At 38.1% G+C, this 21,903-nt stretch overlaps 1 protein-coding gene across 1 annotated transcript; it reads left to right on the plus strand.

The window, feature by feature from the left end:
• The first annotated feature begins 1,506 nt into the window (after positions 1–1,506).
• Positions 1,507–21,145, plus strand: itgb3b (integrin beta 3b). The gene is made up of 15 exons (XM_073828005.1): positions 1,507–1,627; positions 2,199–2,284; positions 3,964–4,165; positions 4,241–4,493; positions 8,082–8,244; positions 8,367–8,528; positions 8,826–8,921; positions 9,032–9,121; positions 9,648–9,782; positions 11,472–11,898; positions 14,717–14,939; positions 16,134–16,234; positions 16,328–16,447; positions 19,113–19,279; positions 20,197–21,145. The coding sequence occupies exons 1-15, from the start codon at positions 1,540–1,542 to the stop codon at positions 20,263–20,265; spliced, it is 2,382 nt and encodes a 793-aa protein (XP_073684106.1). The 5' UTR covers positions 1,507–1,539; the 3' UTR covers positions 20,266–21,145.
• Positions 21,146–21,903: the final 758 nt, after the last annotated feature.

The raw sequence follows: 21,903 nt of genomic DNA on the forward strand, positions 1-21,903 counted from the left end.
TGACTTGGTAAGCAGGAAGGGGTGCAAATGTTTTGACAAAGTAAAGTTAATAGGTGGTAAAGATACATACGAAATGATAAGAACAAACACAAATGTTGTCAAGATTCTTGCCCTGGAAATCCTGGTTCAGTTTGACCAACTACAAATGCCTTTTTTGCACTCTTCTCCTTGATTTGTTATAACTTTTAGCAGTCAATTGTACTCCAAATGTTTTCCCCAGTCTGACGGTTTAGTAGAGCTCAAAACATGACAATAATTGACTATTTTCAGCAGCAATAATCAGCAAAATATGCGAGTGTTGTTCGGTTCAGTGGCATTGTTTATGTTCTGTGCCACCAAATATGGCCAAATGATGATGTGCCATGAAAACACTCTATATGGAAATAATGTGAAGAATAACAACGTGCAGTAAATGATAAAACTGTTTGCACTACACCAGTGTGCTCATAATTAAGATAACACATTGAAATAATATGGTAATACAAACCAATTTGCAATATCAAGCAGCAAAACGAGCTGTTTTTGTACAGCTAAAAATAGCTGGACGCTGGACGTGGAAGACACACCCATAAAATTTACAAATGACCGCGCACATTCTTACAGGAAGAAAAAGGCAAATATGGATGACAGCAAGGTGGATAACTTTTTTTCCCTAAGTAAAATATTCACAATGTAGCCACTAGAGGGAGAACGGTTCCCACATCATCTGGGTAAATTATAGAGAAATTCGTCTGTGAATGGGTGGGTTATTGTGTTAAAAACCTTTGTTGTTTGTGTTATAACCTATATGAAGCAAGAACTGATCTGAAAGGAAGATTTACCACAGATAACACGTTATCCTGTTAATAGTGGTCACTATGAGAAAAATAAACTTTGATGTGTCATGAATTAACTTTTTTTAGATGAAATGGAAAATAATTAAAATTTCTCTAATCAGTTGGAAAATGTGTAATTTGTATGGGTTTCTAACCACTTCAACCACTTAATCTCCAGACTACGTTTGTATGACATTATTCATCCAGCTCATAATATGACGGTGGCCATAATCAAAACAAATTATATGAAAACTACCGTCGCTTTTTCTATAAACTGTTTACAGCATCAATGTTCAATTATCAGTTACCCTGATTAAGTTTTGCATGGGTAATATATGTTTTGTTATATTACGTGTGTTTACTTAAATCTTTATTTTGTTTAAAAACTTGATTATGTCAGACAGTGTTCGTCAGTTTGTTAATTAAGTTTTTTGCTAGTATGTCAGTTAATGTTAACACCGTTGTCATGTTAAAAAATACACTGTTTTAATCACTGATTTTAAAGGAATTTACGGTTTCCATACAAGACCTGGCTAATGTTTGCGAGTCAGCCCCTTCTCTCGGAAATAAACTCAGTTTTGCCACAATTTGCTCTATATTTGGTGTTGGTCTGATGTCTATGCTGGAGCGTAAAGGAAGAGGAGGAGGAGGAGGAGGAGGGTACAGACCGCACAAACCGCCGGTGTACTAACAGAGAAGAGCGATAATCGCCTGTATCCACTGAATGACAACCGAGATGGAGAAAACTTCACTCAAACTCTTCAGTTTTTGGATTTATTGTGTAATTGTATTCCTAAGTGATGCTGGACTAGGTACGTCGTGTCTTCAGTTTTTAGTAAACTTGTTTGATAGCTTTTGTCATGTAACAACTTTTTGTTTTGTTTATTTATCATACTTTTATATTTTTTTTTTGTCTGAACTCATGATGTGGTTCAATGAACATGTTTGACTTGATGCTGACTGTCAAATAATTTGCTTCTATCCTTAATTTCGCCTGAAAACGCTTTTTGAATATCCTCTTGCTTTCTCTTGCTTTCCCCAAAGCATCAACATTATTTGCCAGATCCCCATTTTTCCCCCACTATAAAAGACTTTGGCAAGACTTTTGTTTAGTAAGCACTTGATTCAGTTATGCCCTGAGTATCTGACTGATCATGTCTATTAAAAGTCTAATATGTGTATGTGAACTTCATGAACTTTCCTGTTTATTAAATGTTTTTTTCTGATGCATGTTGATACACACTGTTTGTTCAAATCCCCTACAATTGGAGTTAATAAATCGGCTCAAATGTTCATGATTAGACATTGTGTTTCTATAAACCTGCAGGCTACAATTTAAATGCAACTGGACATCAACTATTTGCTTTTTTCTTTCTCTCCCAGGCTCCAACATCTGTACTTCTCGAGGAGCCAGCACATGTCAGCAGTGCCTGGCAGTGCATCCAACCTGTGCCTGGTGCTTTCAAGAGGTGTAGTGATTTACATCTGAGCTTAAACATGTTTAATTTGGATTTTATTACAGTATTAAGATTCCTGGAAGAAGTGGAGAGCTGTATGATTGTTAATATTGTTTGTGCACAGGTTTAGGTGGTTTATAAGGACACAAATTTGTGTAATGACAGGGGTATGACAGGTATTACAATGTGAAAGTGGTTTATAAGAACATTTACTGTGTCCCTGTAATTCAGAAGGCTTTAAAAACATACTGAATGATGTTTTTTTTTTTTTTTGCAGAAAGTTTTCTGTAAGTGGTAGGATTGGTGTAGGAGGATAGGAAATACAGTTTGTACAGTAACATTACGCCTATGTACCAACATCAGTGTGTGTTAATAGAATCTTTCTTTTTTTTTAATAAGTGGTATATTAATATTCCAGTGCTTAAATCATGACTCAGTGAAGATTAAATAGGCATGATAACACTAAATACTGACTCACCTGTGGGTCAAAAAGTTGTTTTATCTCATGATAAAACATAATTTTGCCACTCTGACATAATAACAACAACCTTCCACATGGTTCATATCATCTACCAGAGTATTCAGTGACAGCAACAGATATTTTCTTATGTATTGTTATATACATCTATACATACATTTTTAAATGGATGGAGGCAGATCTGAAATAAGAATAAGAAAAATAAGAGTTTACAATAAATTATTGTTATACTAAATGATTAAAAAAAATAATAATAAACAAAGCTTGAATGGAAAATCATTCACATTAACATGCATTTAGAAAATATCTATTCTTTATTTATTTTTGGAGTAGGGCTGTCAAATGATTAATCGCGATTAATTGCATTCAAAATAAGTTTATGTTTATGCAATTAATTGTGACTAATCATTTGACAGCCTTAAGAAAGCAAATGTTTTATGGAAAGAGTTTAAAATGTTTTCAATGCCAGTATTTCTCACAACCATTGCATCATTGTATTAAGAGGAAAAAGTAATATGTAGCAACTCTTCCTTTGTCTTCCTCTGTGTTGTTATTCTAAAACATCTGCACTTATCTCGTAAAAGTGTGAGTCATGACATTTTGATATTCAGGAAGTAAAATTAGGACTTGTCCTTGGCTGAGATGGAAAATCCAGTAATTGTTTTTTTTCTGAGTGACCTCTATTTTATTTGTGACCCTTGAAAACAAAACCAGGGCAAACAAATCCATAATGGAACACCTGAAAGCTGAATAAATATGCTTTCCATTGATGTGTGGTTTGTTAGGATAGGACAATATTTGGCCGAGATACAACTATTTGAAAATCTGCAATCTGAGGGTGCAAAAAATCTAAACACCTCAAAACACCTTTAAAGTTGTTAAAATTAAGTTCTCAGCAATGCATATTACAAATCAAAAATTAAGTTTTGATATATTTATGGTAGGAAAATTATGAAATATCTTCATGGAACTTGATCTTTAACTCATATCCAAATGATTTTTGGCATAAAAGAAAAATTTAAGAATTAATTTTAACCTATACAATGTTTTGCTATTGCAAATATACCTGTGTTACTGGTTTTGTGGTCCAGAGTCACATTTGTTGGACCTATGGCAGACCATGGGGATTGTTTAAATAGGGATGGTATTTTTGCTGCAGAAATCTTTATTTAGTGCCCTATACCAGTATAACTGTCTCCCAAATGCTTATCAGGATTTTGGACAAGATGTACCTGGTTCCTCCCGATGTGACCTGAAGAAGAACCTCATAGAGGCAGGATGCAGGAGAGGAGCTCTGGAGAATCCTATTAGCAAAATGCATGTGACAGAGAACAAAGATCTCAGTGACAAGGCCTCGGGCACCACCGACGTCACCCAGATCCAACCTCAGAGAATGCTCATCTCTCTGAGACCCGGTGAGTTTATAGACCCATAAACAAGTGACCACATGTTCCTCCATTAGACCAAATTGTTACTCTGCTGCCCAACAGATGATTCCCAAGTCTTCACGCTGAAAGTCCGTCAGGTTGAGGACTACCCTGTGGACTTGTACTATCTCATGGACCTGTCCTACTCCATGAATGATGACCTGTCTCAACTGCGACGGCTGGGGCGAGGCCTGGCTGAAGAGATGAGTAAAACCACCAGCAATCTACGTATGGGCTTTGGGGCTTTCGTGGATAAACCTGTGTCCCCGTACATGTACATCTCACCTCAAGAAGCTGTGTTAAATCCCTGTTACTCGTAAGTAATGACATGTGTTTACACTCTGAACATAAACATTATAGTTGATGAGTGTTTGTTACAAACTTGTAATTGGGTGGTGTGCTTGTTGGTGTCTTTAGACACACTGCTATTATGGTTGAACTGTCTGAATTTGCTGAGTTACGTACAGAATGAGTATTGCACTGTAAGGTGTTTCATGAAGCTTGAATGTTGTGACTCATTTTTGCCAGCAAAGCTGAATGACTATCAGGTTTGCAATGGTTACACAGTTACCAGCAGTGTTGGGGAAAATGTTACTTTTAAAAGTAATTCTTACAATATTGTGTTACTCCATATAAACTTAGTTATTAGAGATAACTATCAAAATCTGATACGATAATATCTCGATATGCAGTATTTATTGTGATATTAAAAAAAAAAAAGATATTTTAAAGTTATTCTATCTAATGCACTTTGAGAGCTCAATATTAAAAGATCCAACCCATGTTCTTAACTAAGATAACTTAAGTCATAAAAAAGTCAGTGAATTGACTTGTACCTGAACTTTAAAGGGGACTCAACCCTCTTTTTTATTTACTCTCAGTCTAAATTACACTGGTGTTTTAGGAAGCCAAACGAATTAGAATATAATAATAATAACAACAATTTTATATTAATGTTATATAAAAAGAAATCACATTTATATATTTTATAATCTCAAATGCTTGTCTTGTCTGGCTTTGCGTCAAATCAGTGTATTCTCTTTCAAGACAGTTAGGGTAGGTCAAAAAACACCCATCTAATTTTCTTCTCCAACTTCAAAATCATCTACATCGCTGATTTACCTTTTTTTGTACAAGGCGTTTGATCTTCGCTTTGTTCGCTTTGTAAACAGGGGTCGGTACTTCTGCAGCAATGTAGGATGGTTTTAAAGTTCTAAATGAAATGGGAGTTTTTCGACATACCCTAACTGTCTTAAACCGGAATACACAGAGTTTACGCAGAGCTAGACAAGATGAGCATTTGAGGTTAAAAAGTATATAAATTATAAATTTATTTGGAAAATAACGTCTCAGGTTACGTATGTAACCCTGGTTCCCTGAGGGAACGAGACGCTGTGTCATCAACGCTATGGGGAACGTCATTGGCGAGCCTCTCTCTGAACGTAGTTTACCAACCAATCAAATGACGGGAGTGATGTCACCGGCGTGGTGAAGTAAGCGACCAGGAAGTATAAAGCACGTGCTTTTCAAACCGGCGTCAGCTTCCAGGAATGAAGCGATGCGCGGCAGGGATGCGGGAATTATGGTCCATGACGCAGCGTCTCGTTCCCTCAGGGAACCAGGGTTACATACGTAGCCTGAGACGTTCCCTTCCGGGAACTCGGCTGCGTCATCAACGCTATGGGGAACGAGATGCCCACGCCCCCATAATTCCAAGTCCCTGCCTAGTGTCTGCTAGGACAAGGGTGGAAAGAGTTGTGTCTGGTGAACATGCCAGAACACAGAAAAAGTCTCCGCCTGGCGAAATTGCCAGGATGCGAGTGATATTACACCTCTGTCTGGGGAGCCGCCAGAACAAGAGGGAGATAGATACACCTCGGCCTGGCGAAACTGCCAGGACACGGAGGGATAAAGTCTCTGCTTAGGGAAATTGCTAGGACAAGAGTGGTATTACGCCTCTGTCTGGGGAACCGCCAGAACAAGAGGGAGAGAATCCACCTCAGCCCTCAGGCACACGAGGAGAAGGTAGTACACCTCTGTCTGGGAAACAGCCAGAGCAAGTGGGACACAAGTAGTGCCTGGTGAACCTGCCAGGACACTAGAATGTCTCCGCCTGGGGAAATTGCCAGGACGCGAGTGGTATTACACCTCTGTTTGGGGAACCGCCAGAACAAGAGGGAGAGAATCCACCTTGGCCCTCAGGCACACGAGGAGAAGGTAGTACACCTCTGTCTGGGAAACAGCCAGAGCAAGAGGGACACAAGTAGTGCCTGGTGAACCTGCCAGGACACTGGAATGTCTCCGCCTGGGGAAATTGCCAGGACGTGAGTAGTATTACACCTCTGTCTGGGGAACCGCCAGAACAAGAGGGAGAGAATATACCTCGGCCCGCAGGCACACAAGGGACAAAACATCTGTCACTCAAGGACAGAGGAGCCTGGAGCGTCTCTCAGGTCTAGCTCGTAGAACCTGACAAATGTTAAAGGTGAGGACCAACCCGCAGTACTGCAGATGTCCTGTATAGGGACACCTGCCAGCAGAGCTTTAGAGGCAGCCACACCTCGAGTAGAGTGAGCCTTGACTCCCCTCGGCGATGGGAGGCCAGAGGACTCGTAAGCAGTGGATATGGCATCCACGATCCATCTACTGAAAGCAAACCTCAGAAACTTCCTGTGCTGGGGAAGGATGGAGACGTGGAAGTAAGCGTCTTTTAGATCTATCGTGACAAACCAGTCCTCGGACCTGATTTGAGACACGACTTGTCTGACAGTTAACATTTTGAACTTCAGTTTCTTGACTGAGCGGTACCGTCTGAGATCTAAAATGGGCCGTAGCCCTCCATCCTTCTTTGGAACAATGAAATACCGGCTGTAGAACCCGGCTTCTCTGTCTGGAAGAGGGACCACCTCGATGGCCTCCTTCTTCAGAAGAGAATTTGCTTCTTGCTCCATAACCAGACCCTGCTCAGGGCTCACCAGAGTAGGAAAAACCCCTTCGAAAGGCGGCGGTGGAGCGCCGAATTGGATAGAATAGCCTCTCTCTACAGTGCGCAGGACCCATGTAGATACATTCAGCAGTAGTTTCCACGCTGCCAGAAAGTCTACTCAGGGAACCAGCCTCTCGTTTCTGGTGTTATTAGAGATATTGATTCGGTGACCTGTAACAGCTGGCTGGCAGGAGACACCTGAATCAATTTCTCTGCGGACCCCCGTGGGGACGGCGAACGCCCTAGCTCCGCTACGTTTCCGTGCGGAGAGACTAGAGGAAGATGTTTGCGGGAGATAGCCGTGCCCTGTAACACTGGCAGGGTTAGCTGACTGATCTCCTGAGGGCCTCGAGGAAGAACGGGCACCACCTTCAGAAGCTCCTCATACTGTGGAGACCGGGGAAGCGGTTGAAAACTTTCATCAACGCTCTCCACATCAACCTCCTCGGAGGAAGACAGGAGAAGCATTGAGCATGTTGAAACGCATGTGCTTTATACTTCCTGGTCGCTTACGTCACCACGTCGGTGACGTTACTCCCGTCATTTGATTGGTTGGTAGACTACGTTCAGAGAGAGGCTCGCCAATGGCGTTCCCCATAGCGTTGATGACGCAGTTCCAGTTTTTTTTAATAACAAGAAAACACAAGTTATAGTTCTTTCTCAATATGAGGACAGGAGAGGTGTGAATCAATAAATGAGAAAACAAAGTAAGTGGTGTTACTTATTTGAAAAAGTAACTTTACTAGTTGCTTGAAAAAAAAGTAATATAGTTACATAACTCACGTTACTTGTAAAGCGTTACCCCCAACTCCAGACACCAGTAATAGTAGTAGCCCGTTTCTACTGTATATTGTTACTTCCTGAACTTTATTCTGATCCTTCTACATTAAAAAAAAATCACTGCATTGTCTCCCTTAGGATCCCATATAAATGCCAGCCTCAGTTTGGCTACAGACATGTTCTGTCTCTGACGGAGGAGGTGAGCCGCTTTACAGAGGAAGTAAAGAAACAGAAGGTGTCTCGGAACAGGGACGCCCCAGAGGGAGGCTTTGACGCCATTATACAGGCAGCTGTCTGCAAGGTTGAACTCTCTAAACACTCTAAAAACTCTGCAATACAATGCAGTGTTTGAAAGTAGTGTTTGAATTGGCTATTTTTGTCATTTTGACCTTTCTTATATGACCATTTTTGTCTTTCTTCCAGGAGAAAATTGGTTGGAGACCAGGTGCATCTCACTTACTGGTTTTCACCACAGATGCCAAGACACACGTGGCACTTGACGGGCGCATGGCGGGCATTGTACGACCCAATGATGGCCAGTGTTATGTTGGCGCAGATAATGTCTACAACATGTCTACAACTATGGTATTCTGCTGATATTTTTATTGACCTTTTAGTCAGTTTTAGGTAAAACATATGGACAAAACACTTTATATTATTTATTTAGCATTAGACACACTGTACAGCATATGAAACCTGTTAAATTAAAGGGTTAGTTAACACAGAAATGCAAATTCGTTAATTAATGAATCACCTTCATGTTGTTTCAAAACCCGTAAGACCTTTGTTTATCTTCAGAACACAAATTAAGATATTTTTTGTTGAAATCTGAGAGTTTATAGTATTCTTATTTATGCATACTAATGGATAACATTTTTTCAGGACTACCCTTCTCTGGCATTAATTACAGAGAAAATGTCAGAGAACAATATAAATCTCATCTTTGCTGTGACTAGCCATGTGGAATCACTCTATAAGGTAAGAAGGGTATTGAATGTTACCGTAAATCAGTATGGCAAACGTCTAATTTGATTTTTAAGGGCACTTTCAGAGATTAAACCTTCTTTCGCTCTCTATATCCATTGTAGAACTACAGTGAACTGATCCCTGGCACTGCAGTGGGCACGCTGTCCGAGGACTCACATAACGTCATCCAGCTGATCCAGGATGCATATGCTGTAATATCATTTTTACATTTACCAAATTACATTTCTGGGTACAACACAACTTCTTTAAATTTAAGTTACAATTTTCTCATGGTTAAGATGGTCATGCAAACTCAGTGACCAACAGGAAGCTGCTATTTTTGAAAGCAACTTCTTTAAAAAAGACATTGGATGCCCATTTTCCACAAGTTGGTATGATTCTTGCAAAATACTTTGGTTAAATTTTCTCATGGTCATGTAAAACAGCACCCTTTTTACCTTGTCATTAACAGCTATGTTCACAGTGAACGGTTTCGATGCATGCCTCTTTAAATGAAAATGAACTACTGCTCACTCCACCTCTCTTTTCTGTTTTTTGTGTATTCGGTGGCATGGTACCAAAAAAAAGGAATGATTTTCTGTGGTGATCTACATATGCTAACGATAGAGCTGAACTTGTCTTGAACCTGGAACATTTTTCCAAAAGCTTAACTCCATTCTCATTGTCTGTGGTTACTGATCTATTTTTTGCTGTTGTGTTTGTGTGTTTGTGTAACAGAAACTGCGTTCTAAGGTTGAGCTGGAGCTCTTGAATGTCCCGGAAGAGCTCAGTCTGACATTTAATGCTACATGTCTCAATGAAGAGGTCATCCCTGGGCTAAGATCCTGCTCTGGCCTCAAAAGAGGAGATACCGTCAGTATCCTCTTCTCTCTTTATCGCGTTCCATCCGTCTTTCTAATATACTCTGTCCACCTTATTCAAATCTCATGTTGTTCCTGGTATTACTTAACCAAACCACTTATCCCAAAACTCCCTTATGGTCAGTTCGGTCATTTCCTTCTTTTCAGTCATATACCCACTCTGATGTCTTGACATATTCCACAAGAGGAGGAGCACAGGAAATGTTTTTTCTAATGTGCAATCATCAGCCTCCCTTGATAAATGAGTTGCATGAAATGTTGTGGTTTCACTCCCTTCCTTATAAATGGTTAACTGTAAAAACTTATACACATTCAGGACAACTGGGTGTAGCTGTGCCATTACTCATTTTGCTGAGTGTGTGTGTAGGCATCAGACTTGCCTGTTTCCTGTTCTTTAGTGTTGCTCTGACTCACACTACCCAGCCTTCTGTTCAGACTGTCTGTCAGTCCAACACAATCACATGTTAGGCAGCCTACACATTCATTGTCAGCAATGAAATAACACTCACATACCGTATGTCATGTGCATAATAGCTAAACATCTTCATAAGACATAGATACAGTTGAGGTCATAAGTTTACATACACTTGATTCTTAATACTGTGTTGTTACCTGAATGATCTACAGCTGTTTTTTTAGGGTTTATTAGTCCCTTGTTTGGTTACTCCTGAACAGTTAAATTGCCCGCTGTTCTTCAGAACAATCCTTCAGGTGCAACAAATTCTTTGGTTTTTCAGCATTTTGTGTATTTGAACACTTTTCAACAACGACTGTATGATATTGACACCCATTTTTTTACACTGAGGACAACTGATGGACTCATATGCAACTATTACAGAAGGTTTAAATGCTAACTGATGCTTCAGACGGAAAAGCAATGCATTAAGAGCCAGGGGTGTAAACTTTTGAAAAGAATGTGTACATTTTTCTTATTTTGCCTAAATATATATATTTTTCATTTAGTACTGCCCTTCAGAAGCTACAAAATATACTTACATGTTTCCCAGAAGACAAAATAAGTTAAATTTACCCTTATCTTCAAATTTTTCACCCCCTGACTCTTAATGCATCGTCCCTCAGTCCCTCAGTTGTCCTTAGTGTGAAAAGATGGATCTCAAAATCATACAGTCATTGCTGGAAAGGGTTCAAATACACAAAAATGCTGAAAATTCGTGAGACCTGAAGGATTTTTCTGAAGAACAGTGGGGAGTTTAACTGTTCAGGACAAAAAAAGGGACTCATGAAAAAAAAAACACAGCTGTGGATCATTCAGGTAACAACACAGAATCAAGTGTATGTAAACTTTTGAACAGGGTCATTTTTAAAAATTGTTTTCTCTTGTGGACTATATGAAAATTGTATGTAAAACATCTTATTCAGGTCAGTACTAAATAAAAAATAACATGCATTTTGTATGATTCCTCTTATTTTGTTAAAATAATTAACATTTTGCAGATTCTGCAAGGTGTATGTAAACTTTTAAAACCTCAACTGTATATATATATATATATATATATATATATATATATATATATATATTTACTTGCCAATTAAAAGTTTTTTTACCCTAAAGCCTATTATGGTCCTACAGTACAAGTTTTGTAATGTAAAATAATAATTCATGTCTGTGAATACCAGTGCTCTGTAACAACTCCACACTCCCTTAAACTTATCTTCCCAGGTGTCCTTTACTGTAGAAGCTCGAGCCAGAGGCTGTCCTAAAGAAAAGCGCAAGACCTTCACCATCAAACCAGTTGGCTTTAAAGACACCTTGCAGATCACAGTCAACTTTGAGTGTGAGTGTAAATGCCAAGCTAAGGCAGAGCCTGACAGTCCCGTCTGTCATTACGGCAATGGCACCTACGAGTGTGGAATCTGCCTGTGCAACCCGGGACGATTGGGTCCCAGGTGTGAGTGTGCAGAGGGGGACTACAGTCCCACTGAGCAGGACGCCTGCACCGGGCCAGACAAGGTGGTCTGCAGTGGCCGTGGAGACTGTGTGTGCGGCCAGTGCGTGTGCCACAATAATGATTTCGGCAAGGTGTGGGGGAAGAGGTGTGAGTGTGACGATTTCAGCTGCCTGCGGTACAAAGGAGAGCTCTGCTCAGGTAAGCAACGTTTTGGGGGTGGGGGAAACTAGATGTATTTTCTTATTATTAGAATGTTGGAAGTGACATAACAGTGACCCCAACAAGAGTTTTTAGACCCTTTTAAACTAAATGTATTTTAATCAGATGCAAAATTTCAAACCCAGTGGCATTTGCAAACAAATGTGAGGGAAGTAATTGTTTTTTCCAGTTTAACTGAAAAACGAATAAAAAAAAAACTGTGTAGGCCGATTCCCGAACAAATGATTCTTATGAGTTGGTTCTTTTTTTAGTGAAACAAAAACATACAGCATTACCAATGTGGTCTGATTCCTGAATGAATGACTCTTATGAGTCAGATATTTTTTTGGTGAATCAAAACATACAGTACAACCAGTCTGGTCCAATTCCTGAACATATGATTATTATGAGTTGGTTTGTTTCAGTATATCAAAACCATACAGTGCAAACCGTGTAGTCCGATTGCTGAACAAATGATTCTTATTAGCTGTTTCTTTTTTGTGAATTATTCTAATGAACCGTTCTTTTTAGTGAATCAAAACCATGAACTGCAACCGGTGTAGTCTGATTACCGAACAAATGATTCTTTTGAGTCTGATCTTTTAGTGAATCAGAATCATACACTGCAACCAGTGTAGTCTGATTACCGAACAAATGATTCTTTTGAATTTAATGAATCAGAATCATACACTGCAACCAGTGTAGTCTGATTACCGAAAACAAATGATTCTTTTGAATTTAATGAATCAGAATCATACACTGCAACCAGTGTAGTCTGATTACCGAAAACAAATGATTCTTTTGAATTTAATGAATCAGAATCATACACTGCAACCAGTGTAGTCTGATTACCGAAAACAAATGATTCTTTTTAATTTAGTGAATCAGAATCATACACTGCAACCAGTGTAGTCTGATTACTGAACAAATGATTCTTTTGAGTCTGATCTTTTTAGTAAATTAAAACCATACACTGCAACCAGTGTAATCTGATTCCTGAACAAATTATTCATTACCTGTTTCTTTTTTGTAAATCAAAAACATATAGTACAACCAAAGTAATTTGATTCCCGAAAAAATTATTCTCATGAACCATTCTTTTTAGTAAATCAAACACATACAGTTTATTGTATGCTGTACTCCAGGTTTGTAATTACAGCTTTTAAGTTGCTGTAATTTAGCTGTAATATGCAGTTAAAGATGCAAATTCGTTTTTGCAAATAAAATTTTGTCAGTAATATATACATGATATATATAAAAATGAATTATTGTAGTTAATCATATTAACTATAGACACGTTTGACTGAAGTGTCTGAATATTTGTTTAAACAATATGTTTTGTTTTATAGTATTTTTGTTTATAGTAACATTAACAAATAATACAAATGTCTTTATGCCGAAACATGAATAGCACAACAAAATGCCATTTGGTTGAATATTTTTTTACATAATGCAAAGACACAATTTTTAAGGCGACTTAATGGTCCAAATACTTATTACGGCCCTGCATCTCAGCCTCGACTAACTCACAATAAGCAGGATGTTTTAGAATAAAGTTTTTTCCACAGCCTATTATTTTGTACAAAAGTCTTTCTTTACAAGTAAGATTCCCTGTTCCCTGCCTCACATCACCTCAAAGGAATTACCTACAAAAACACTAAAACGTCTCCTGCATTAGTCGAAGAACGAGCTCCTCTTATAAATAAACATGCTCTGTGGGACTTGGCAGGCTAAACCATGTGTTGACCTATTTGAGACGTGTGTTTGTTCTACAGACGAGGTGCTGATGTTCCACTGGGGCGCGTTTGAGTTGGAATGGCCAAAGAGTTTCTGTAAAAAAAGAAAAAGAAATGCTATAGTCCACCTCTTGAAGTTGTGTACCTCTTGGAAGGGGGTTGGTTTCTCACTTAAACAGAACCAGATCTCTGTACTCGTGATTCCAAAAGACTTCAGCCTTCGCTGTAACAAACTGAACGTTTTTAGGCGAATGTACAAGTTTCTTATAGCGTATTCCCAGAGGTCCGAAGTAATCCAGAAAATGCCTTTCTGCGTTGTCACACACTGGTGATGTAATTGAGCCAAAAATAGAATAGTGAGGGAGTCAAGTGGTGTTTAGGCTGATTTGAAGAGTTTGTATTGTTCTTGTGGGAAGAATAATTACAAGCATACAATGTTATTTTTCACATTTGGTTAGCCATTGTTGTATTTCCATGTGCTTTTGTTTTTGATTTAGCTGCATCATTGTTGTATTTTCAACCAAAATCCCCAATTACTCATAAACATTGTTTTGCTAAGAATTAAAGTACTGTTATCTCTTAAACAAACATGCACACTGCCGCAAATGTGTTTATAATTATAACTGTAAATCACACATGTAATGGAGCTCAGCATTGCGCCACTGAACATCAAGTGAAATATTTTATGACTATCATATCAGTCCTGTAACATTCCTCACATTCGCCAGCACCAGATGTCCATTTTTAGAAATCTCTGAGATTAAAAGAATGAAAGATGGAGCTGTTTGACAACAGTTGAGCGTGATTGCCAGTGGGGAATTTCATTTGTGAAACATGGAAAGCCTCAACTTAATATTTAGGAATTTGGGTCATTTTTTCATGCATGTGTGGAATGTACAACTCCGTACATGCAGCACTTTTATGGGCTCAAGTTCAAACTACCTTTATTACGTTATGAGAGTGAACATTATTCATCATGGAAAGCTGTCTTACAAGAGTTAAACAAGCAAATAAATGGTCATGTGGAGTCTGCTCACTCATTCCCATCTTTGTGTTATTTTTCCCTACATGGCTCATTCCAGGCCATGGCACTTGTTACTGTGGATTTTGCCAGTGTGATCCAGACTGGAAGGGGGAGAACTGCAACTGTTCTACTCGTACAGACACCTGTATGTCCAGTTTGGGGCTGTTGTGCAGCGGTCGTGGTCAGTGTGTGTGTGGAAGCTGTGAATGCACTCAGCCTGGAGCCTATGGCTCCACCTGCGACAAATGCCCTACCTGCCCCGACGCCTGTACCTTGAAGAAGTGAGTGTATTTCTTATATTAGAGGGATATTTCACCCTAAATTCTGTCATTAATTACTCACCCTTATGTCATTCCAAACCCATATGACCTTTGTTTATCCTAAAGGAAAAAACATATTATTTTTTACATAATTTACATTATTACAATAGCTTTCTTCCCAGGCTGGCACAAATGGCTCGATTAGTTCTGGGTTTGATGAAGGGCCGCCTTCCAAAAAACTAAATGTGTTGTGATTGGTTAGCAGTCCCACTGCGTTGCAATTGGCGAACAGCTAAACGGCATTTCAGTACTGCCACACCCCTTCCCAAAGCAGCAAGTTCCGTGTACAGCTGCGCAAGCTAGATCACAGTGATTCTTACATTTTAAATATGGATATTTTTCTTACAAAAACACATCGGATCGCTAAAGGAGGCTTTTACTGCCTCTGAAGATGAACAAAGGTCTTACGGGTTTGAAACGACATGACGGTGAGTAATTAATGACAGAACTACCCATTTAAATGTGATTCACATTTTTAACCCATTATTTGATCTGGTTGCCGAAAGCATTAAATGTGTAAAATAACTATTTGTATTGAGTTCAAAAGTCTTTAAAGGAGAAGTTCACTTTCAGAACAAAAATTTACAGATAATGTACTCACCCCCTTGTCATCCAAGATGTTCATGTCTTTCTTTCTTCGGTTGTATGGAAATTATGTTTTTTGAGGAAAACATTTCAGGATTTCTCTCCATATAATGGACTTCTATGGAACTTCTAAAATGCAGTTTCAAATGGCTCTAAACGATCACAGCCTAGGAAAGAAGGGTCTTATCTAGCAAAATGATCTGTTATTTTCTAAAAAAAAAATTACAATTTATATACTTTTTAACCTCAAATGCTTGTCTTGTCTAGCTCTATGTGTACTCTGTGTAGAGATTAAAAAAGTATATAAATTGTAAATGTTTTTAAAAAATAACCAATCGTTTCGCTAGATAAGACCCTTCTTCCTCGGCTGGGATCGTTTAGAGCCCTTTGAAGCTGCATTTAAGCTGCATTTTGGAAGTTCAAACTCGGGTGCATCATAGAAGTTCATTATATGGAGAGAAATCCTGAAAAACATGAACATCTTGGATGACAAGGGGGTGAGTACATTATCTGTAAATTTTTGTTTTGAAAGTGAACTACTCCTTTAAGTAAAAGATTTTTTTTCTCTAGGGACTGTGTAGAGTGTAAGCACTTTAAGAGAGGGAAACTCTTTGATGATGACACCTGTACTCGAATCTGCAGAGATGAAATCAGACTGGTGGATGATTTGGGTACCATTATCAGACTCATTTTATTTGATTGTATTTACAACATTCTAGTTTTCTTCTGTAGCCTTCTGTTGTAACCCTCTGTTTACCCTACAGTGTTCCATGACAAGAATGCAGTGAACTGCACCTATAAGGATGAGGATGACTGCGTGCAAAGGTTTCAGTACTATGAGGACAACAGTGGCAAATCCATCTTGTCTCTGGTCAAAGAACCAGGTAACACACTGTTAATGCTCTCACTCTAGAAAAAAAATTGCTGGTCACCAGTGTTTACTGTGTTTCTGATGCTGGTTTCCATCTTTGTACAGTTGAAGTACAGTTGAAGTCAAAAGTTTACATACACCTTGCAGAATCTGCTAAATGTTCATTATTTTACCAAAACAAGAGGGATCATACAAAATGCATGTTATTTTTTATTTAGTACTGACCTGAATAAGATATTTCACAAAAAAAGATGTTTACATATAGTCCACAAGAGAAAATAATAGTTGAAATTATAAAAATAACCCTGTTCAAAAGTTTGCATACACTTTGTGTTGTTACCTAAATGATCCACAGCTGTTTTTTATTTTGTTTAGTGATAGTTGTTTATGATTTCCTCATTTGTCTTGAACAGTTAAACTGCCTGCTGTTCTTCAGAAAAATTCTTCAGGTCCCACAAATTTTTTGGTTTTTCAGCATTTTTGTGTATTTGAACCAGTGTTAATTTCGTTGACGAACAATTTTCGGCATCACTGAGCGTTTGAACCTTCTGTAATAGTTGCATATGAGTCCCTCATATGTGAAAAGATGGATCTCAAAACTATACAGTCATTGTTGGAAAGGGTTCAAATAACAAAAATGCTGAAAAACCAAAGAATCTGTGGGACCTGAAGGACTTTTCTAAAGAACAGTTGACAGTTTAACTGTTCAGGACAAACAAGGGACTCATAAACAACTACCACTAAACAAAAAACACAGCTGTGGATCATTCAGGTAACAACACAGTATTAAGAATCAAATGTATGTAAACTTTTGAACTGGGTCGTTTTTATAGATTCAACTATTGTTTTCTCTTGTGGACTATATGTAAACATCTTTTATGTGAAATATCTTATTCAGGTTTAACTAAATAAAAATGAACATGCATTTTGTATGATCCCTCTTATTTTTGTAAAATAATTTACATTTTACAGATGCTGCAAGGTCTATGTGAACTTTTGACTTCAACTATATATTATTAGAACTTTTATTTTATTTCTATTCAGGGTATTTCTAGGCATTAGAGATTCATGAATGTAGGAGTTTCTAGGTGTTTGCGTAAACGTATGGAAGTGTAGGCGTGTGTGCAGTGTGTGACGGCTATAAATTCAGGAGCCCGCAGTGAGCGTCTGCTGCTGTGCTTTAATGGACACACATGTGGAACATGGGCTCTATTAGTAGCACACACACCCCCAGAACCCAGGGAGCACCCCACCTTGTAAAAACACACAGCAATAAACAACATCCAAGCTACTGAAGAACCTGCTGACATAGTGTAATTCCTACCGGGATAGGAATGGTTCAGACAGGAAGCAAAGAGACAGACACAAGACGGTATAGTGAAGCAAGCCTATAGCTTTTCTTTTTTTTTTTTGTATTTTTATTCAAAAAGGATGTATTAAATTGATCAAAAGTGACAGTAAAGGTAACACATCATGAAAATCAGACTTCTTCCGTGCTTAAGTACTATATTGGGTCTCCAGTGCATTTACAAACCCAGAAAATGTAAAAAAGGACAACCCAGTGCCAGCCTAAGAGGAGACAAGGGAGCAGAGGATTTATTGATTTATTTACTGTATATTACGCTGCTGCCACACAGATCTAATACAAACATGCAATTTCTTTCCCAGCTGTTTACCTTCACTGGCATAAACTGCTTTTATAACTCCTGTGTGTTTTGTACCAAAAATGTGTGTATATGACAGTTTAAGCGCAAGAAGACATGAAAGAGAACTTTAGTTTAGTACTCACATGCAATGTGACAGCCACTTTCTGTGCTCATGCTTTGGATGTGTGCGCTCAGAAAGCCATTGTCACAGTCTAGCGCAAGGATCACCAAACTTGATCCTGGAGGGCCGGTGTCCTGCAGAGTTTAGCTCCAACTTGCCTCAACACAGCTGCCTGGAAGTTTCAAGTATACTTATTAAGACCTTGATTATCTGGTTCAGGTGTGTTTGATTAGGGTTGGAGCTAAACTCTGTAGGGACACCGGCCCTCCAGGACCGAGTGTGGTGACCCCTGGTCTAGCGGGTTGAGGAGTGTAGAAGTAGGAGCAGAAACCAGAGTAAATGAAAACACTAATATTTATTGAAAAAACAACAATGAACATGGAGTCAAAACAAACAGAAGTAACGTATATCGACGGACACTGGGGTGTGATCAGACACAGACTTAAATACATAGAAACGGGTGTGGCTACAAACGAGCTAACAGGATGACGAGGGGGAAATACAAATATGGGCAAGACTAAACCAACTAAGACTAAACCAAAAGGGGGAGACAAAGACTAAAGACTTTTGAATAGGAAACATGGGGGGGAAAACATTAGGAAAAACAAGACAAACTAGACAAGAATCCTGACAGCCATATATTAGAAGTTTAAACTGATATGTTTTTAAAATGCATGATTTTAATGCGATAGACATGATAATCAAAACCTATTTTGGAAAAGGGGGCAGGGAGCAGCAGCTCATTTGCATTTAAAAAGACATGCATGAAAACAGTATTTTTTTGCTTCCATTCAAAATAGGCATTTTCAAAATTATAACAAATGATCTGTGGGATTTTTGATCTGACACTTCACAAAGAGGGGGGTTTTAAACATATTTTTTTACCTATATTTTCTTTTCCTGTGTACTAGACTGCCCTAAAGGCCCTGATATCTTGGTGGTGCTCCTATCAGTAGCTGGTGCCATTTTGTTCTTGGGTCTGGCTGCCCTGCTTATCTGGAAACTGCTTATCACCATCCACGATCGGCGTGAATTTGCGAAGTTCGAGGAGGAGCGGGCACGTGCCAAGTGGGAAACGGTTAGTAAAGTGCAAAAATGCACAACATAGTTCTACTTTATGCATACTGCATACATTTCAGACAGTGGCCAACTGAAGCAAAGACCTCAGGATACATAACCAAACACATTCACACTCCCTGTGTTTAATGTAAAAAGCTCAAATTACTGTGTGCAAGTAGCTTGGTGAACTATAGATGTTGGCAGGATGATTTTACGGTTTCAGTGGCATGCTGTTTTTCCCCTAAGAACAAAGGAAACGCCTCTGTACCCCTGGGCAAGTTTTGTTTTAAATTATCCACTGCTAATTAGGCTTTCCCCATGAGGTCTCGTGCCACATGTGAACTCTCTGATCCTCTCTGCTCAGTTTCATACTTAAACTTTTATGTTGAAATTATGTTGAAATATGTGTAATTTGACTGAATTTTTAAAAGAATAGTTCACACAAAAAATGAAAATCTGCTAAAATGTAATCACCCTGAGGCTATCCAAGATTTAGATGAGTTTGTTTCTTACTCAGAACAGATTTGGAGAAACTTATCATCACTTGCTCACAAATGGATCCTCTACAGTGAATGTGTGCCGTCAGAATGAGAGTCCAAACAGCTGATAAAAACATCACAATAGTTCACAAGTAATCCTCATGGCTCTAAGACACCAATTACTGTTTTGTGAAGCAAAAAACAGTTTGATTAAGAAGTTTTTATCCAAACCGTCACTCCTTGCCAACAAAACAAATCCATAATCTACATTTTTATACAGCTTTTCACTTCACAAGATGTTAATTGATTGACTGGAGTTGTGTGGATTATTGTGATGTTTTTATCAGCTGTTTGGTCTTTCATTCTGACAGCACCCATTCACTTGTTAAGAAGGCTTGATGCTATAAAACTGATGTAAATGCATACTGAATGATAACTTGTTTTTTTATTCTCATAGGGTCACAATCCCCTCTATAAAGGTGCCACATCAACATTCACAAACATTACATACCGAGGCAAGGACTGACCACAAAGAGCAGAGGAAGTATCTGACATCGCTAACAGACAGTGTTCATATTTCAAGGTTTAAAAATATAAACATTTTTGTAAAATTAAAATGCAAATTGAACACGATCATGAAGGGTTGTACATATTTTGTTTGTTGTACATATGTAAAGTCAAAAATGCCATAATCCCTCTGTTGACGTCTTTCTGTTTGTCACTGGATGAATGTTAATCTTTACATTTGCTTCCTACATGACTGTATTTGTCTGCAGCACCGTGCCTTGAGAGATAGCTTCACACTGTAGTGACACACGTCAAGCCATTTCCTCCTTCTCCCTGCTCTGTCACTCTGTAGAGTGGCAGATATGAATGATAAAAAAGCCTGAGCAATCTTTCCAACTACTGATGGCCTGTGGTAACACTGAATCCCTCATCATGAGCAAGAAATGATCTTAATATAAGCTGTTCTCTTCACTGTGGTTATAGCTTTAGTAATATTATGCAACTACTAGCGCTAGCTTTATCACACACTGGCCTTTAGTACACAGTTTTGGTGGGGTCCACAAATCCAAGAGTTGTATAAAAATGTGTGAACATTGGCTGTCACCATCGTTTTTAGAAAATGCAAGCCAAAAATAGACACATTTTTATTATTTGTCTGGAAGAATGACCTTAAAAGTAAAAAAGTCCTTCCAGTAACAGTGCCCTCCAATGGGAGATATATGAACGTCTGGATTTTGTGTTTTGGTGCTGTCAGAATCAGATTCAATATGTGTTATTAAATAGACAGAATATTTGTCAAATTATTTCTTCTGAAAAAAAATAAAAATAATGTGATGTATTCAAGTGAAACGTCTTGTCCTGATATATCTGAATATTAATAAAACATGATATAGCCCATGTATCAATGTTTTTCCATGCTTATTTTAGTAGAGTATGCTTAAAATTTTCACTGTTATTAATTACAATTTAAACTAATTTCATTGTATTTGTGTACAATAAAGGCCTGTTTTTCCATTTCATTACATATCACTTGTATTGGTCTAATAACCTGGACTAGTTCAAATTATTCTAATTCTATATTTAATAATTTTCTTTGTTGTGTGAAGGCATATAGTGTTTTGTGGATGTGATTCTGTTAAAGACAAACCAAAAATTATTTAGACACCAGATATAATTTTTAATATTTTTTTTTTACTAGTGGATGCAGGTCGCTATAGTGCGGATAGCAAAATAAAGTAAACTGTGACATATTATGCCCAAAATTTCTTCATACAGTGGACTACCAGTAAAATGTGGCCAAAAATTTTGACAATGACTGTTTTGCTTACGTATTATTTCTTTAATTACTGATGCGACCTTTTAACACCACAAACTGAAAAAAAATCAGCATTGCTTGGTAATTGGTTAGTATTGATAGTTGTGTAAATATTGTCATACTAACAGTTTGAATTTTTGGTTGATTGTAATCCATTACACACTTTTCTATCAAAAGTTATTGACATTGCAAATATGAATTAGTTCTGACACAGTGTAACTCTGAGTTCTTGTCATATTTTATCATTTCTAAACTATAGCGAATAAACTGATAATGTGAGAAATGTTGAAGGCGTCTGAATAAATTTCGGATTGACTATGTATTGAACTACAGCTCCACCTA

Source organism: Garra rufa, chromosome 22 (genome assembly GCF_049309525.1).
Source record: "Garra rufa chromosome 22, GarRuf1.0, whole genome shotgun sequence".
In the NCBI taxonomy this organism is placed as follows: domain Eukaryota; kingdom Metazoa; phylum Chordata; class Actinopteri; order Cypriniformes; family Cyprinidae; genus Garra; species Garra rufa.